Source organism: Lactuca virosa, chromosome 8 (genome assembly GCF_052849685.1).
Source record: "Lactuca virosa cultivar CGN04683 chromosome 8, Lactuca_virosa_CGN04683_v6, whole genome shotgun sequence".
Lineage (NCBI taxonomy): Eukaryota > Viridiplantae > Streptophyta > Magnoliopsida > Asterales > Asteraceae > Lactuca > Lactuca virosa.
This window is the reverse complement of record NC_136433.1, coordinates 283,847,211-283,867,872: the sequence shown is the minus strand read 5'-3', so window position 1 is coordinate 283,867,872 and position 20,662 is coordinate 283,847,211. Positions and strand designations below refer to the sequence as shown.

At 35.8% G+C, this 20,662-nt stretch overlaps 1 protein-coding gene across 1 annotated transcript; it reads right to left on the bottom strand.

Annotated features, from left to right (window-relative positions):
• Nucleotides 1-19,266: 19,266 nt before the first annotated feature.
• LOC145134006 (taximin) lies at nt 19,267-19,723 on the bottom strand. Its single transcript, XM_079068938.1, has one exon. It carries the CDS (start codon nt 19,672-19,674, stop codon nt 19,447-19,449), a length of 228 nt encoding a protein of 75 aa, XP_078925064.1. The 5' UTR covers nt 19,675-19,723; the 3' UTR covers nt 19,267-19,446.
• Between the last annotated feature and the right edge of the window lie 939 nt (nt 19,724-20,662).

Below are 20,662 nucleotides of genomic sequence, written 5' to 3'. Positions count from 1 at the left end.
GTATATATGCAAGTATGTATGTATATTTGGCAATTTATAAGTTCTTCTCATGTAATTATTTTACTTGCTTTCTTTACCTTTGATGTTATTTACATATGTTTAAAGTGTTATGATTTAACTGATGAAAATAAAATTCAAAAAGTGGAAATATCATATTCGAGCAAATTGGTCATTTTAAAAAGTAAAATGCATAGTTCAGTTTAACGATCCAAAAAATAAAATACATATTAAACCTTTCAATATGTACTAAAATTGAAATTAAAAAAAAACCCCTCTAACGTTAAACCATACAAAATGATTAACCAATGGCAATTTGTAATTATCTTTAAAATATAAATAAAAAATAAATTGAGAATTTAGTTAAGGTAGAAAACTGAATAAAATATATAATCAGTCATAAATATCACATTATTATTATTATTATTATTATTATTATTATTATTATTTTTGTAACATACACGTTAATAACCATGTATAATTATTGTGTTTTGTTTAAAAAGTAAATATTATTATATAATATATGAGTTTGAGCATTGAGTTATAACAAGATAGTTTTATGAGACTGAAGTAAAACTATGTTTAAAATCATTCAAAAAGTGATGAGAAGACTTATGAGATTCCGATCAAAAGTCAACTATCGAAATTAACAAAAATATAAAGTTGGAAATAAATTAAAATAATGTTATTGAAAGTTGTATATTATCTCGTTAAAAACATTTAGGCGAAAACCTCATCGAAATCCGAGTTATAACGAAGAAGTTATGACTTATTGAAGTTTCGTGACAGAACCGACACGATGCATATGACGTAAAAAGTGAGTTTATGATAAACTATTTTTTAGCTTTAGTGATCTAAATGAAAGTCGTAGTATTCGTTAAACCGAGAATTTTCATAAAAAGAACGTCCAAATCTGACTTCGTATGAGGAAGTTATGATTTTTCTAAGTTTCGGTATAGCAGTATACAGCTAAAAACTCGAAATAAAGATTGAGTGATTTTTAGCCAACACAACCTAAACGAGAATCGAAGGTCTCGTTAATAGTAGTACAACGGTAAAAAGACAGACGAAAACGGACGTCGGATGAAGAAGTTATAAATTTTTAACGGACTTTTCCTGTCCCGGCCTGTTAAAAATATAATATTAAAAGTGATGTCAAAATTTTCCGACGGAGTCTAAACGAAAGTTGTAGAGTATAATTTCACCTACGCGTGGATATAAAGAACGTCAAAAACGGAGCTCGTATGCAAAAGATACGAATTTTTAAAGTTTTGGGCACAAACTTCGAAAATGGTCCGAAGCCGTACGCCCACATGAGGCTACGCCCATCGTACCTCGCACGTAATCAATCCGGAGTCGGCCACGTCCCCCTCTCCTTCGCATGCAGACACGTCCGAGGTCCGGGAACCGAATAAATGCCACACATCACTCTACGCGCCGCGCACTAAATTTTATGCTCAACGTACAAGGCCGCAAAGTGTACGCCCCGTGTAATGCGAGGTTTCAGCATACTATATATAGAAACCGAAGGCTGCTTTATTTTGTTTACAAACTCTACTTCCTCTCACTCTCTACTTCTTCTTTAGCCTACTTTTAACTCCCCGAAGTCCTAGTATCATCCCCGACACCCGAAACAAGCCCCGACGCCCCGAAATTTCCGAGAAAATAATATTTTCAAGTTGAAACTCTGCCCGCGCAAGGTCCGCTTTTTAACAAAAATCTCCGGTTTCGTTAAAGAAAGTCATATTTAGAGGCGAAGTGTTGCCCAAGTTATCATTTTATCAATCAATTATTTCACGGTGGGTTCAATATTGGGACAATTGTATGTTATGTGTTATATATTCAATGTACTTTCCTGTGTTATATCGGATTTATGCATTTGGCCATGTAGATCATGACTTGTATAACTTCTGGTATTGGCTTTGTGCCTTTGGCCATGTAGAGCATGACTCGTATAACTTCTGGTATTGGCATAGGGCTATGTAGGGCTGAAAGCCTGTATATTCTAGCAAAAATGATAATCCGAAATTGTATATTCTATGACATTTGGGCTGAAGCTTTATTGATGTATATCAAGTTGAAATTATTATGTCTCATTGATTGTAAATCATTGAATCAGGTTGATATGGAAAGCCTGTCATATGAGACATATATGCCTTTGTTGTTCTTTGTCCCTCTTTGCTTCTGTCATATTGAAATGTATATGACATAACGTTATATTGTAACTGTTATTGAACTCACTAAGCGTCACCCGCTTATCCCTCTCAATGTTTAAACTATTGTAGGTGATAAGCATCCAATATAGTCATGTACTGGTAGAAGATGTAGAATAGATAATATTATAGTTTTGTATTTAGTGTTTAATTTCCTGGAAAGTTATGTAATATATATATATATATATATATATATATATATATATATATATATATATATATATATATATATATATATATATATATATATATATATATATATATATATATATATATAATTTTGTAAAAATCTTAATAGCCGGTTTGTATCCAGTCTTTTGTAATTAAACTATCAATGTAAAATATTGTTTTATGAATATGCATGTAGCATGTTTTGGAGTATTATGATGTAGTTTTATTGAAAGGGGTTCTTTCATTATTATTATTATTATTTTCAAATTAAGTGTTGATCAACATATTGAATATCATGTACAATCATATTAAGGTTGTAATCTAAATGAACGCACACCTAAATATATTACGGTATTACTTTTACATGTTCTTGTACATGAAAGCCCTAATCTCCTTTACACACCAAGATACGTCGTCAACCCATATCTCTTTTATCTCTCTCTCTCTTTACTCTTCGGTCTCTGGAAGCCTTCCATTACCACAATATTCCTGACTCTTTCGTTACCATCAGCTTCCTGACGCCGCCGTTGCCACCATCGATGTCCATCACCCCTAACCATATCACTCACTCTCACACACACACACACACACACACACACACACACACACTCTCTCTCTCTCTCTACTATCGCACCATCAGTGAACCGCAATCCACTCTCCGATTGAATATTTGAACTCGCTAAATGTTAGTGATATACACCCTCATTATCTTCTGTTAAAAATTGGGTGCTCAGTAATACTATTACGAAATATCGATCCTTCAAATGGGTTATATATTGGCACCAGATTGATATGTAGAGCTTTCCAGCAAAATGGCATTGATGAAGAGATAATTATTGGCAACATGCTGGAAAAAGAGTTTTTTTTTTTGCCACGAATTGATCTATGTCTGTCTGACGATGAGATGTTCCCATTCAAACTGAAAAGAAAGTAGTTCCCAATTCGGCTTAGTTTCTTGATGACAATCAATAAAGGGACAAACAATTCCAAACGTAGGCGTTTATCTACCAGAATCGACATTCTCACATGTACCTAACTAGAAACTATCCGTTGAAATGAACTATCCGAAAAAATAGTTTACCAAAAGGCCATAATGAACTAGCTCGCGCTTAAACGAAACTAATCGCCATATTAAAACCATCTTCCATAAAAACTATTCGCCGCCCGCTGCTTTGCGCGGGTGAACTGCTAGTATATATATATATATATATATATATATATATATATATATATATATATATATATATATATATATATATATATATATATATAATCATATCCCTCTTTAAATTCTTGCATTCAACTTCCGTTGCTCCTACATTGACAAATCCTCCATGTGTTTGCTTCAATATCTTGAATGCTCTAATTGGACCAATATTTATATCTGAAACATCATGTACAAGTTGTTTCTGATGATATGTAAGCCTCCTGTTACTTTTCAAAAAAACAAAATCTTCTGGATTAACTAGTTCATGTGTGTGTTTCACCTCAAAATATTTGACCACCCAAAGATTTTCATCATTAACCTTCAATCGGATACAAGCTTTACATCGTGTTCGGTGACTTGGCCGATTACGACGCTGTTTGCTCCGGTCTTTCAAACTATCAAATGAACATTTTTTTTCTCTCCCTCCCTATTACATATTATGTACCTACGTGAATAACCATATCCCTTTTTCAAATGCTCTGTAGTTACCTTTCATATTTCAAACCCACTATTACGTGCATATTCTCTGTAAAATGCAGTGCTTCATCATACGAAGGAAACACTTGCCCTACATATGGTTTCAACTCCACTTCTGGTGTCCAACTTTTTCCACAAGTTCTAGAAATTGAACCCCATCAGACTGAATACTTGTTGGTTACGATTCAGGCATATTGTAACACATAAAAAGGTTTATGTCAGATTCAGTGAAAACACAATTAATAAAGATTACCAACTTCATAATTTATCCTGATGGGTTTATTGGAAATGTAGTCTATGAAACAACATAAAATGATGCAGACAACAACTTCAATCTAAAAAGTGATTCATGTATAAACCGATTCACATAATTTTAATTTTACGTTCTTTGATTTTTATACATATTATACGCACTGTAAAATCAGTGTTTTTATACTTAACAATTCAAGTGCTTCATTTTTTGTGACACTTGTGGGCTACTTGTGACAATTGTGTTTTTTTACTGATTCATTAAAAAACCTAAACGGATCGAGTGTTTCATCACATCTGTTTTACCGATTCCAGTACATATATTGTCATGCTATTTAATTAAAATTGGGTTCAACTAACCGAAAAACAGGAGACACAAATCATATTTAATTAAAACCCTTTGTTTAACATTTTTTATATGTCAAGAAACAAATTGCATCAATTATCATCTTCTTTTATAACATGATTGAATAACATAAGTAGCATCACAAAATGTAATGAATCATAAAAATTGTTCATCAGACGGATTTAATCAATAGTTTCCTAGTGTATAAAAACATACATCATATTGAATCAACATATTCACATTAACATAGAGTTAAAAACTGCATTCTTTAGATTCAAATACACAAAAAAAAAATAAGAAAAGAAAAAACGTGAATCAGTAAACTTCTTTAACCAAACATGTGTACTTCTTTCTTCGAATTATGTTTAACGAATCTGTAAATTCTCTGATTAATTAGTTGAATCTTCTAACCTTTGATGCGTCTTCTTTTCTTGGTTGTGAAGTGTGAATTAGAAAACCTCTGCCTCTTGAATCTGGAAATCGGTGGATGTATATGTGAGCTCCTTCATAGAAGTTGGTTGCTCTTTATATCATGCGTAGTTGTTCCAAAAAAAGCCCAGACAAGAAAATAGGCACAAAACCATTTTTAATTTGTAACAGATGAGAATTATTAATATCTATATTGGAAACGTGACTTACTCCTACCCATTTTAAAACCACTTACTTAAATAAATCATTGGCTACAATATTACAATTCTTCCCTTTATGAATCATCAACAAGAAATGGGACAAAATACAAGATTTAACACTCTATAATCAGAAAGCTTGGAACTTGGGGACTTACAAGAGTCCAAAAGATGCACAATAAGAGGACGAGAAGAGTTGCTTGCTGATTTCATGTCTAGAAGTCACCTCATTCTTCTTCTAATCTTCAAAAATCAACACCAAAAAGCTTAGAGAGAAATAAAGGGAGTTAGGGTTTGCTTGGAGGCTGAGAGAGTGTGATGGAGGCTGAGGGTGAGCAACCCTAGTGTGACAACCCAAAAATTTCTATCCGGTAAAGCCAATCAATCTAATCAAATGTCAGACTTGTTTCTGCTATCTTTTAGCATTGTTAGGGGTCTGTTTGAGGGTTCTAAGCTTAGTACACTTAAGGATTGGGTGTAGGGTTATGTCAGCTTAAGTTCATTGGTTTGCAATCGAGATAGAAACTCCATCACAAGGAGTTTATGGCCGTAAACTCTTGGTGGCCGTGAACTATCCTCCTTATATATGAGAATTTGCTTCACTTTTCTTCATTTCTTCAAGTCCTATCCGCAAACTACCCTTTCTCTCTCAAGTATCATCAAGTGAAAGCTATCATTTCACACCCAAAACGTAAATATCTCATCCTTTACTTGTTCATGCTTAACAACCCCTTTGTTCTAGCCTTGAATTCATCACTTCTACTTCAAGATCTTCAAAACTTCATCCTTTCACCAAGAACACCAAGAACACCTACTTGTTCTTTGGCCGTGAACATCCTAAAGCCTTCCAGTTTACTTACATCACTAAAATACTTATGAACTCACCAGCTTAAATGCTGATCTACTCTTTCAAAATAACTTGTATTCTCAGGAAACTAGTAGACAGGTACATGCGCTGGGATTCAGAAGATGGAGCATAGTAGCTTCATGTCTTGTTTTGTTATTTACTTTTGGAGTCTAACTTTTGTAAACCACATACTTTGTAAAAACTTTCATATTAATGCAAAGGTTGTTTGTTACTTTGATTACTATGATGCATGTATTGTGATACTAAACATGACGTCCTCCGCCCTCGAACATTTCCGCCGTTCCGGTTTGGGGGTGTGACAGATTGGTATCAGAGCATTGTTTATAGTGAACTAAGTATATCAACCTATAAAAGATATACAACTACAAATGCAATGGGGCCGAAGTGCTCTGAATAATAATATATTTTAAAAATATAACAATACTTTATAAAAGTATACATACTTGCTTATACATATATACATACTAGAACATGTATCACAAGAAGAACAAAACAGAAGTATTTAAAAGTTGAACACTGCGGTCAAACCTGGACAATTATGTAATCATATCTGGGATCAATATAGCCTGATCAACTATATTCATTTGAGATGTGACCGACATGTGTTTGAGAGTGATGTGGTGTTGCAACAGTCTTAAAACTTACCTAACTCTATTCAAAGGATTTCTAGATCAGAACAGAAAGTTAAAATACTATGAGAGTATTTTATGATACTATAAGACAAACAACAAGTTAAACATACCAAGTTCATTACATTAAAATACTATAGGAGTATTTTAGGCACTATAAATAACTTATGTGAGAACTTAAAAGACCCTTCTGGTAGGTCTATGATTCCGGAGTATATACTTCCAAGGTTTTGTATAATTGAGATTTTATAGACTTAGAATTTGTGATCTATGCTTCACTTCCTGTTCCTTGTTTGGTTGTGGTTTTGGAGTAGGATCACTTATTCGAAGGTCTATTTAATCTTAAATTATATACAACTTGTATACATTGCGCAATTATAGGAGGACCCGGTAAGGATCACCCCATAAAGTTACACTTAATCTCATAGATTCTTTAGACACTTCCATTCTCGTACGACAAACCCAGATAGATGTAACCACTTCCTCATAGCAGTTAGCAGAAGAGTCAAGAAGGAACAAGAGCAGGTTCATGAGAAGTTTTCAAAGAAGGAGCAGCCGAAGAAACAAAACGTCTTATGCGACACACTAATAAATAATAACCTTGATTGACTTAGTGAGCTAGTGGATACACTGCTCACATTATGTGTTAGGATCATTTCTTTTTTCATGCAACTTGTATCAATTATTCAATTCACATAAATTCATTCGAGTTCAGCCACTCCGGATTCATAAAGTTTATTTGATATAGACTCCCTTTATGAATTGTTCCCAGAACCCTATGAAAGTCAGAACCAGATACACTCAGAACTAGGATAACTTTGTCATTCAGCTTTCGGCTTATAACCACTACTATAGACTTATTTCCATCTCATCTTTGTATTCTTTTTATCAAGATGCCTCCACGTCGATCAGAGAGACTCACTACTACGATAACTCCAACTCAAACTCCACTACCTCCTCCACAATTCGATCCTGCTGCTCTCCAAGCAGCGATATCAGCCGCAGTAGCAGCTGCTTTAACTTACATCAGCGAAAGTGGTACCAACGGAACTGGTAGCGGTACCCACTTAACAAACCCCGGAGTTATCCACGGACACCCATGGGAGTGTTCATACAAGGACTTCATGAACTGCAAACCCAAATCCTTTAATGGAAATGGAGGAGTCATTGCTCTAATGCGATGGTTCGAGAAAACAGATTCGGTCTTCGCAATCTGTATGTGCCCAGAAGGGAGCAAAGTTAAGTTTGGTGCATGTACCTTCTCCGACAGAGCCCTAACATGGTGGAATAACCATGTTAAGTTAATGACCCTATCAGTGGCTAACTCAATAGGTTGGGGGAACCTAAAAGAGTTGATGTTGGAAGAATACTGCCCAAGAGGCGAAGTTCAAAAGCTGGAACAAGAGCTATGGGAGCATACCATGATCGGCTCAGACATAGTGACCTACACTGACAGGTTTAGCGACCTGGAAGCACTATGCCCTGAGATGGTTACCCCGGAAAATAAGAAGATAGAAAGGTACATCTGGGGTTTATCTACCCCGATTCAAGGAGATGTACTGTCATCTAACTCAACTACATTCGATAGCGCCAAACGCCTGGCCCAACGACTCGTTGACCATGGAGTCCGCCATGGCGTGGTGGTCCCCGTTCCCGAGCCATCAAAGGGAGGGGACTATAAACGAAAGTTGGGGAAAAAGAGGAAAGAGCGTACAACACAGGAAATCCCGCAGGAACAACAAATGGGTACTATATACGCTGCCACAACACCTGCTACTCCAGCACCTGCCAGTCGATATGCTAGAACTCTCCCGAAGTGTGATGGGTGTAACTACAACCACACCAGAGTATGTGGGGAAATGCAATGCCTGAATTGCCACAGGAAGGGGAACACTTCCCGGTTCTGCAGGGCACCGGCACAACCGATCTCCCAAGTCCTCGAAATAGAAGTAAACCAGGCCTGCTATGGCTGTGGTGAGACATGACACTACAAGAGGGACTGCTCGATAACGAAGAACTCAGGAGCGGATGGACGAATTCTGATGATCACCGCAGGAGAAACTACCCCGGAGTCCCCAGCGACCAGCGGTACGTCTTCGAAATAATAATTACTTTAAAAATTTAATTTATATCTATATAAGATTAAAACAGGGGGGAATATTTAAAAGTAATTATAATAACTCACTCATATGAACAAGTCACAGCATTCATGAGAGAACTAAAGATCCGTTCCGGGAAGCTATGATGGTTTAGTATGTACATCAGGGTTGTGCATAGCTAAGATTTTGCAGACTTAGAGTGAGTGATTCCGCCTCAATTCCTGTTCCTTGTTTGGTTGTGGATTTAAGGCAGAGTCACTCAGTCGACCGTCTTATTCATCTTAATTATACATAACTTGTATATGCCAGGCGATCATAGAGGTACCGAGGAGGATCATAATATAGAGTATCGACACTAGTTACTGAAACACTTGCACTGTTAATACTCGCTCATCGCGGTACGATTTATGGCAGTGGTATTATCAAGGAGAAACCTGAAAGCACTAGAAAGTATACACAGAGTACATTGTCGAGCACACTCGGGATACACCATCGTATAAAAAATGTTTCTTTCAAATCGGCCTAACTTTTGTTTCTGTAAAGAGTCCGTTGTCATCATTCGTCATGGATTGGCGTGGTCCTCACCATACTAAGTTCATATGTTTCGAAATTTCCATCGCCTTGACTGTCAAATTCACGAAACCCTCGTCACTCGTAACGACAACCCGACCTAGACCTCAGTATAGTCTCTTGTCTTCTACACCCCGAAGTACTCATGTGAGGAGTACCTTGCCCTCCGAAACCTTTCCAACGCATACCCAGCAGACCTTCCCGAACTACCACTCGTCCAACAGATCAACTTCATGCACAGAGGATAAGGACGAATACGGCCCACCTATCACTATTAAGTGTATACGCGAGGGTGGTATATAATTAGGATTACGCAGATTTAGTATGTGTGTTTCCGCCCTATCTCATGTTCCTTGTTTGGTTGTGGACCTGGGGCAGAGTTGCACATCCGACCATCTTACTAATCTTAATTATGTACGACTTGTATACACGAGGTGACGATAGATGGACCCGGTATGAATCCTATCATGAGCGTAAGGGCAAGAATTTCCAGGTCTACGAGTGATTAGTCTGCTTTTCAGAGAAGCGCGACCCCATGAATACAGCTAAGAAAGCTAATTTCGGGACGAAATTCCATCTAACGGGGGGATGATGTGACAACCCAATAATTTCTATCCGGTAAAGCCAATCAATCCAATCAAATGTCAGACTTGTTTCTGCTATCTTTTAGCATTGTTAGGGGTCTGTTTGAGGGTTCTAAGCTTAGTACACTTAAGGATTGGGTGTAGGGTTATGTTAGCTTAAGTTCATTAGTTTGCAATCGAGCCGGAAACTCTATCACAAGAAGTTTACGGCCGCAAACTAGGAGTTTACGGCCGTAAACTCTTGGTGGCCGTGAACTATCCTCCTTATATATATATATATATATATATATATATATATATATATATATATATATGAGAATTTGCTTCACTTTTCTTCATTTCTTCAAGTCCTAGCCGCAAACTACCCTTTCTATCTCAAGTATCATCAAGTGAAAGCTCTCATTTCACACCCAAAACGTAAACATCTCATCCTTTACTTGTTCATGCTTAACAACCCCTTTGTTCTAGCCTTGAACTCATCACTTCTACTTCAAGATCTTCAAAACTTCATCCTTTCACCAAGAACACCAAGAACACCTACTTGTTCTTGGGCCGTGAACATCCTAAAGCCTTCCAAGGGTGAGTATTTCTTCTATCATCTTGTTAATTACTAGAAGCTCTTGTATCCTCAGAAGACCAATACCCTTTAAGCTTGAATCAAGACCCAAAGTGCCTCATTTTGGAGTGTTTACGGCCATACAATATCCCATGGCCGTAAACTAATCTCCCATGGCCGTAAACTAACTTCCTTTGGCCTTAAACTAATCTTCCATGGCCGTAAACTCTAGTGTGGCCGTGAACACACTTTCCTTTGGCCGTAAACTCCCTTTAGACAATCACATGTGATTATAACACTTCATTTCATGTGTTTCCTAGTCCCTAAGGTAGTTTCCTTGCATGTTAGTTGTTTTAAACACTAATTACATGCCTATATATGCCAATATATGTCATTTAGGACTCGTTTGTGTCCCAAAAATTCATTCGTGGAACTTCTCATCCTTACGCGGACCTTCATTTGAATCACCCACATAAGGTGAGTTCATACCCCTATAATCAATCTTTTATATGTTTTAAATGCTTTTAAGGGGGGAATACAAGTTGAACACAATGATAATTGTGTAAATGTTATCTGTGATAAACATCATTTTAAAGGATTTCTTATGTGTTATAAGTGATCAAATCATTTCAAAAACTCTTTTAAAGTTATGTTACTTTGTTGTATATAAAACTCTGTTTTTAAAGTACAATCATAACTCAGTAGATAAATGAGTCTTTTCTTCAAGTCAGTAACAATTCAAGTAAACATACTAGTAAAATATAATATGTATAGTTTAGGGGTTCAGTTCATACTACAACTAGTACGGGGAGGAACATACTACAACTAGTACAGGGAGGAACATAAAATACAAATACAAGAATACTATAACATTAATGTGAGCTACTATTTCACGGCTTAGCAATATACTTGCTAGGTCGCGTTTTGTAACTAGAGTCTCCTGGAGGGAGAGCATGAGTTTGTGTATGGATCTATACGGGATTGACACCCCACACCTTGCTGCTAGCTACAGTGGGAATTGCAAGTCTACGGGTGACAAATATCACATCAGTTTCGGCGCCATTAGGTCGTCGTGTTAAAACACGTGTCATATAAGTATGGTTATAATCACATCACATTTTAACCTTAATTAACAAACTGGTTTTAAGGTAGTAAGTGCTTCAGTAATTACTTATACAATATTACTGAATACTTTCATTTTCCCATTACATTCATATTTTGATCTTCTCACATAAAAAGTAATGCAAACTATTTTCTAGTAAAGATAGTCTTAAACTTGGGAAACTTACATCATTACAAAAGACAAACAGTACCGTCGTGTCTTAGTACATTCATTAAAAAGGGGGCCTATAATGCTAACTTTATGATTCCTCGGTAGATACATCAGGGATGTATATTAATCGGGTCCGACAGACAGTAGAATGTGTGCTTTCCGCTTTATTTCCTGTTCCTTGTTTGGTTATGGGCTTAGAACAGATGCACCCATTCTACTATCTATTCGATCTTAGCTATATATATATATATATATATATATATATATATATATATATATATATTCCGTATACACCAAGTAATCATAAGGAGTACCAGGTATGGGTCAGGTCATAGTATACAAATTCATTATACCGTTTTCTAGTACAAAAACATATTTTTCAGTTAGAACATTTAGTAGGCTAAACTAGAAACTTATCAGTAAAGAGTTTAATCCATTTTATTAAACCTGATTAAACTTAAAGGACCTTTAGTGGTTAATTCTATAATACCTTAGTTTATACATCATGGTTATATATAATTGATATCCGATAGGTAGTTGGTTGTGCACTTTCCGTCTTACTTCCTGTTCCTTGTTTGGTTGTGGGCTTAGGGCAGATTCACACAATTAACTATCCGTTCGATATTAGATTATATATAGCTAGTATAAACTAAGTGATTATAGAAGGAACTATTGTGGTTACCATTTTTACTAAAGCAAATAAGGGTTTTTCTTAAAGAATGTTTTCATCAAATAAAGGAACTATTACAGTTAACTCCGTAAGTACCAAATGAATACGCCAGGGTTATATACAGTGAAGATATAACAAACAATGGGATGTGTGACTTCCGCCTCATTCCCTGTTCCTTGTTTGGTTGTAGGGTTAGGGCAGATTCACACAACCGATTGTCTGTTTGATCTGGATTGTATATAACTTGTATCCATTTAGTACTCATAGAAGGAATTGTGGAGTCATTTTTACTTATCTTTCATTACATCAGAAGATATAGGATTTTCTAAAGGAACAGACGAACTTTTCTAAAAAGAACTTTCAGTTTACTTACATCACTAAAATACTTATGAACTCACCAGCTTAAATGCTGATCTACTCTTTCAAAATAACTTGTATTCTCAGGAAACTAGTAGACAGGTACACGCGCTGGGATTCAGAAGATGGAGCATAGTAGCTTGATGTCTTGTTTTGTTATTTACTTTTGGAGTCTAACTTTTGTAAACCACATATTTTGTAAACACTTTCATATTAATGCAATGGTTGTTTGTTACTTTGATTACTATGATGCATGTGTTGTGATACTAAACATGACGTCCTCCGCCCCCGAACGTTTCCGTCGTTCCGGTTTGGGGGTGTGACACCTAGCCATCACATCCCCTTATTAAACTAGGGTGCAAACCTCAGAAATTTAGGGTTTCTCATTAAACAGCTGCCACGCCGTGGCGGCCATTTATAATCCGCGACCCATCATCCCTCACCACGTCGTGGGATGCCTTCAGCACGACTTGGTACCACCCAAAATCCCAAATTCATAAATTTTAAATACCTCAAAGGGTCTGGACGTTACATGATCCTACTCTAGAGCCACAATCAAACAAGGAACATGCAAGAAAGCTAGATCAAGAGTTCTCAATCTATCCTACATGACTACATACAGTCCCTAGGGCATCCCACTAGACAATAACCAACCTGTACTCTAACCAGCATACTACTACTACTCCTACATCTTAGCATAGAAGGATATATATATATATATATATATATATATATATATATATATATCAGATATCAACAACATAGCAACATCCTATAAAAAAATATACATAACCAAGTCTAGTGGGTCAACGTTGGTGCCTTTGACTCACGGGTACAGTGAGGAAAACTCACCTGAATCGAAGAACCCAGAAACACCGCGACACACTCCCTTTTTGCACTGATTACTCCCACGAACCTACTAGCACCAAAACATGATAGAAACTTAATCAACAACCCCAATCCTTCAATTTTGACTCAAAGTCAAACTGGTAAAAAAATCAACGGTCAACGGTCAAGAAAATTCAATGGTCAACTACTCTTCATGACGTGACAACCTCATGGTGACGTCGTGACCAGATAAGGATAAAATAATCGCAACTCTTAAATCATCACAATGTGACAAGCACCTTGTCATGTCGTGAGAACTAGCTGAAAGGCAACTTGATGGAGTAATGTAACGCCCGTAGATTAGGGCTAGTCAATTTAGAGACGATAAGCGTCAAAAATGACTTTTTTATGGAAGATTATCTAGAAGGATTAATCTTACTTAAGTCGTAGTATATGTTACAAGGATTCCGTACACATAAAGAACGCCGAAATCTGAGTTATAACGAAGAAGTTATGACCTGTCGAAGTTTCGCGACAAAACCGGTACGACACAGCACGACGTAAATAGTGAATTTACGTTAGAGCGATATTTGGCCTTAGCGATCTAAACAAAAGTCGTATAATACGTTAAACCGAGAGCGTGAGTGAAAAGAACGCCCAAATCTGACTTCGTATGAGGAAGTTATGATTTTTCGAAGTTTCGGCTTAGCAGTGTACAGCCCGAAGTTCGAATATGAGATCGAGCGATATTTAGCCAAAACAATCTAAACGAGAATCGAAGATCTCGTTGATAGTATTCCAACGGTAAAAAGATAGACGAAAACGGACGTCAAATGAAGGAGTTATGAATTTCTAACAGAGTTTTCCTGTACCGGCCTACTAAAAATAATATAAAAAAAATAAAATAAAAATAAATTCAAAATTAGCCAACGGAGTCTAAATGAGAGTTGTAGATCATAATCTTACCTACGCGTGGTTATAAAGAACGTCGAAAACGGAGCTCGTATGCGAAAGTTATGAATTTCTAAAGTTCGGGGCGTGAACGCCAAGGCTGTGTCAGTTCACGAGGTGAATATTAGAAACTCACGAGGTGAACAGATGATGGACGTCTTCCAGGGCAAGTGGCCATGACAAACACAATGACGTATCGAGCTCACGAGGTGAATATTAGAAACTCACGAGGTGAGTCAGTTCACGAGGTGAATATTAGAAACTCACGAAGTGAACTCAGAAAATTCACCCTATAAATAGAAATCGAGGGTCAGCCGAGTTTGGTTGCTCATCTCTTACTCTCCCACTCCCGATACTCTCTCTAAGCCCTATTTTAACCCCCGAAGCCCCGGTATCATTCCCGAGACCCGAAGCGAGTCCCGAAGCCCGAAGATCCCGAGAAGAAAAGAGTTTCCGAGCCGAAGCTCTTCCCGTGAGAAGCCCGGTGTGTGAAGTGATCCCGGTTTCACCGAAGAATACTACTCTTAGAGCCGTAGTGCTGTCCGATCATCTTCTGATCAAGTGAGTGTATAGTCCCTTTCATAAACACGATCTTAGTACAAATATTGGTTGAATGTATTATATCTATGTTATGAGTGAGTGTGTAGTTACTTTCTTCTAACACATAAATATGAAGTATTTTCTATGAAATACGTGCTATGTGTTTATATATTGTTGTTTATTTGAGATGAGTGCGGAATGGATGTTTTATATAGTTTTTAAATAAGTTAAACTGTATATGTATTTTATATCTACAAATATGTTGGGTAGAACATGGGTAGATGAAATAGTTGGTGTGTGATGAAATAATGTGATGAAGGATAGGTGAGGATATAATGGTGATGATAATTAGGAGATGATAGGTAGGTGATGAATTACGAGTCCAGACGATGTTGTGGCTGCGTATTCATGCGATGATAGTCTAACCCTTATTATAATTTACGAGTCTAGGCGATGTTGTGGCTGCGTATTCATGCGATGATAGTCTAACCCTTATTATAATTTACGAGTCCAGTCGATGTTGTGGCTGCGTAATCATGCGATGATACCCTAACCCTTACTAGACACATATTGAGGGAGTGATCCCCGAATTAGTATTGTCTATGCGATGTAGGCGATGATCCTTAGGAAAAGTTCTTAAGAACAAACATATAAGGAAATAAGATGTAAGGAGATGAGAAGTAAATATGATATAGGAGATGACCGTTAGGATAATATCTTTAGGGAAGATTAAATAAAGATAATGGGGATGGGTAATTGGGTTGATTGTTTGATGATTAAATATAATAATTATATTATTGTGGGTTGAAAACCCTATACGCTCACCAGGCTCCCAAGCCTGACCCACTCAGTTTTCTTTGTATTACAGGTAATGACACAAGAGTATAAGTTGGTTGACTCGACGAGAGATTTTGGATTATAGGCCATTAGATATAAATAAATGTTGTAAGGCCTATATGGTACTGTTTATGCTTTTGGTCTGTATCGGAACATGACATCCCGAGATTTTATTATTTAATGAAAAGTACATTCTCTTTGAGAAATGTTTTGATAAATTTTTATCATATTTTGTTTTTGGGACAAATTCCGCAACTGTTTTCTTTAAAAAGATTACTCTGATTTATAAAACAAAGCATAAACAAATCGGTCTTTTCTGGCCGTGAATTTGGGGATGTCACAAGTAAGCTCTTAATCCATTAAGCCATGGACCCATCTCCTCCAGAAGACTTCCTTAAAACATCAAAATCCATAAAAATCAATGCTTTAAGGTCTTGCATGCTTAATGCAAGTATTGGGCTCAATTTAGGTCACTTTTTGATTATGAAAATCGTTAAGTTATAGTACAGAAAAAGAGTTTATATACAAAGGGAAGAAGGGTAAAATGGGAAAATTAACTAAACTAACTCTATCAGTCACTTATGAAGTAAAGGAGGTCAAGGCCTCTAGCAAGAGCTCAAGCTTCACCAAATTGCAGATCTAGCTCAACCAACCTCCAAGGGACACTAAGGACCCATAAAGTTTCTAAGTTTATGGAATTCCAACACCCAAACTCATCTAACCATAGACAATAAAGCATAAATCTCTAGATCAAGCAACAAGAAACCATAAAGCATGAATCTTGAACACTCACAAGGTTCCAGGGGGGTTGTGAAGAGAAGGTAACTAGAATCATAATGTATGCTCCAAAGATGATCCCTTCGACTTCAAGTTACCAATACACCACCAAATGCCCAAGAACTCATAGATGGGGGTAGGGTTTCATTTCAATGAACTGGAGGCTGAAGAGAATACCCTAGGGCTTAAGATAAGATCCTAACAGTATTATGTTTTTGATTTTTTAGTTATTATTGTATGTTTTATTGCAATTCTAACAGGTTTTGAGGAGGGAAGGGATGTGATCTAGAACATAATTAATATTTGATCATACAAGGATTGAAAGAATTTCAGTTCTGCCTGGATCTTACACATTTTCTGTGTTTTTGTTCCTATAACATAAAGTTAGGAAGGCTTGTAAGGGATGCTCTTCGAGAAATAGACACAATATGATTATTTTAGGATACAAGACTCAAGATTCATGGCTTTAGTTGTGGCTAGTAACTTGAAGATTGAAAATAGTTCGTGCACAAAATACATAGAATAACACACATGTGTTTGCGAGATTCATTGGGAAAGTTAAAGTCAATATTGAAACGGGTTATGGTAGGAAGTAAGGGGGAGGAAAGGATGAATTGTGAAGGAGATGTACATGATGTTAGTTTAGGGTTGGGCCCTCATGAAGAAACATAATACAATTATTGATTAAAAGCACAAAGTTTAAAATAAAATAATAATCTAACACCTATTTAATGAGTGGTAATAAATGATGTTAATAATGAGAACTTGACTAAAAATGTTATTGAACTTTTTTGTAATTTACTAAAAAATGTTATTGACATTATATATACCATATACTTTGTAGAGTGTTGATCATAATCGTTACGGAAGATTCATCGCGTGTTCTTTTGGTTTTATTTTATTTGTTTCCTATTGTTCTCTCCTTCGCCATGAGGGATGAGCATCGGTCCGGATCTGGACCGAACTAGACCGAAAACCGAAGAACCAGAAACTGAGTTAGAGGAAAATATAGAACCGAGAATCGGACCCAATACCCTGGTTTCGGTTCTGATTTTTTTTTCCGGTCTACTCCAATTCCACCGAGTCAAATGTTCATCCTACCCTGAAGTGCTTTCACCAACACTTTATCCATGCGCTAGACCATTTAAACATTGCAATTTTATATTTTGTTAGTCCCTAATTTTTTCTATTTATTGCATAATCTACCCTAAATATTCTGTTTTTTATTTAAATTTCCATATTACCTCCTTAACTTTTCGTAAATTCTTTTTTTAAGTAAATTATTTACATTTTATTTTTTCCTTTATCATATTTAACACCCTTCACCTAATTTAAATACCAAAGGGAAACTATTCTAGCCCGGTAGTATCCGATATTGTCATCTCTCCATAATGTTAAAAGTTCAAGTTTCGTTGTGAACATAGATCAAATTAAAGAATAGTCTACGTTGGAGTAGATTAGATTCACCGTTTAAAAACAAAAATTTACGAGGTTCATTCATTCGTGATTTTAAGATATTTGATTTTTATAAAAAGTTGGAGATTAACGAAATTCATAACAATTATTTTAGATGGTGAAAATTATAAAATACGGAAATAGTCATTGATAATTTTCAATTTGCTCTTTAAACCATCTATTTTCTAAACCACTTAATTTCTAATGGTTAAAATCGACTACTTCTATAAAATAAAATTGAAAGTTGGGCCAAATATAATGTTGAAAAATAAGTGGCACAAAATTTACAAGAAATCTAACAAAATTCATAAATAAGTTTGTGTTATGTGGGTATGATTGTCATTTACAAGAAATACTTTATTGCTAATTCTGGCAAAAACATAATGCTAAACTTTTAGAATATGTAAGAAAAAGTATTTTGTAAATGTGTGAAATATCGTCAACAGTCAATGGTCTGCAAAAATACTTTTCATAAAACACAGTCAATTCTTATTATAATGTTATATTTTAAAAATCTGTTTAATTATAAAAATGCCATTCAAAACACAAAGCATATTTTATAATAGATTTATCGAAATATTATGTGGTAATAAAAAAAGGTGCCATGCATATGCAACTTCTATAACATATGTTTTGTACAATCTTATTGTATACAATACAATATAACATATGTTTTGTACAATCTTATTGTATACAATACAACGTTGTAAGTTATATTTTCATTAATAACTTACGACATAATATTGTAACTTCTATAACTTAGGTTTATCCCAAGTCTCATGATCAAATTATAAAGAATCTAACAAACATTTTCCAATTTTTCTGCCTTATTTATCGTTAATTTATACGGTATTATTCATAGTTTGATCAAACAAATTAGCAAAGATCTTACTTTTTTCTCTTCAAATCCAAGACAGATCTTAAAATGATTACATTAGCATTGCATAAAATACCGAAAATTCCCTTCTGTTCAATAAACCACACAAATCAACTACTAAATAATCTCAATTAATCCAATAAAAATAAATAAAAATCGTTACAACTTCTCCTACAAATCCTTCTAAATACGAATCAAGAACATTCGAGAAAATCCCATCGTGTTCATGTCACGAAAAGTATGTTTAGAAGGATTAACATTAATCGAAAAGAAAAGTCAAGAACTATAATTAACAAGGGATCTGATGAGTAAACCATCTAAGAACTTTAATCGGAAGCTTGATGAGATCCACTGCTAAATTTGCAAGTCCAGCACAACAACAGCAACAAGGGCATAAACAACTTATCACCGATCCAATTATCCAAATCACAGCACCGATAACAGAGATGACCAATGCGATCAAAGCGAATGGTAATCCGATCAGAAACCCTAGCGGCCTGCAATCTCCTTCTCCCATTGCTTCAACTCGAAATCTCCGAATTTAGTGTGTGTTCTTGGTGTTTTGTGTGTGTGTGAGAAGACCCGGAGTTGATGAAGGGGGTTATGTAGGATGAGGTCGTGATGGGAATCATGGGGGGTTTCATGGCGGTTTCCCGGTTGACGAAAATAGCCCTTGAAGGTATGCTTGAATGGGAATGGGTCGTTGGAACTTCCGGGGTTATTTTGGTAATTTGATATGTTGTATAATTGTTGGGTGAATCAATCCGCGTGTGTTTTGGTCGTTGATCGATGAGGAGACTTTCGAGAAAACGTGGGTCGCAAGTTCCTGTGTAGTTCGGTGATGAGACTATTTCTTTTTGGCTTATTAAAAAATAACTTATAACTTTTTTTTTTTAATATAAATTGACAAATATTTATAAAAAATTGGGGTTTAAGTGTTAAACTGTTAATTTTATATAAATGGCCTTATGAGCATAGATGATCCATGTGTTTGACAAAAAAAAAAAGATTTAAATGACTAAACTTTCCATTTTACATAGATGATTCTTTAGTTTTCTATAAGAAGGTAGCATACCCGATCCAAGAGCAGGACCAACTTAGCCAAAGCTTAGGTCAACAATGTGGTTAGGCGTCATGATATGTACAGTTCTTATGGGTATATTTTAATTAGGGCTCAATAATTGGTCCAGATCATAGGTCAAACACTCGAGTCCAACGGGCAATAAAAGCCATAAAGCGAAGATAACGATGGTAATTGATTTATGATTTCTTATGGGTATATTTTATTTAACTTGGTAAATGTGTCGCTCACCTGGTAGGAATTCGCGAGACAGGAAGAACCAACCAGAGAAAACAATGAGACAAGGGCAATATATCAACAATACACAAAGATAACAATGATAATTGATTTATGATTTCTTATTTCAATCGGAGATGTGAGTCACTTAAACCCTAAACTACAATTGTAACATCCCGAGTCCAGGTATACTTCGAGAACCTTGATC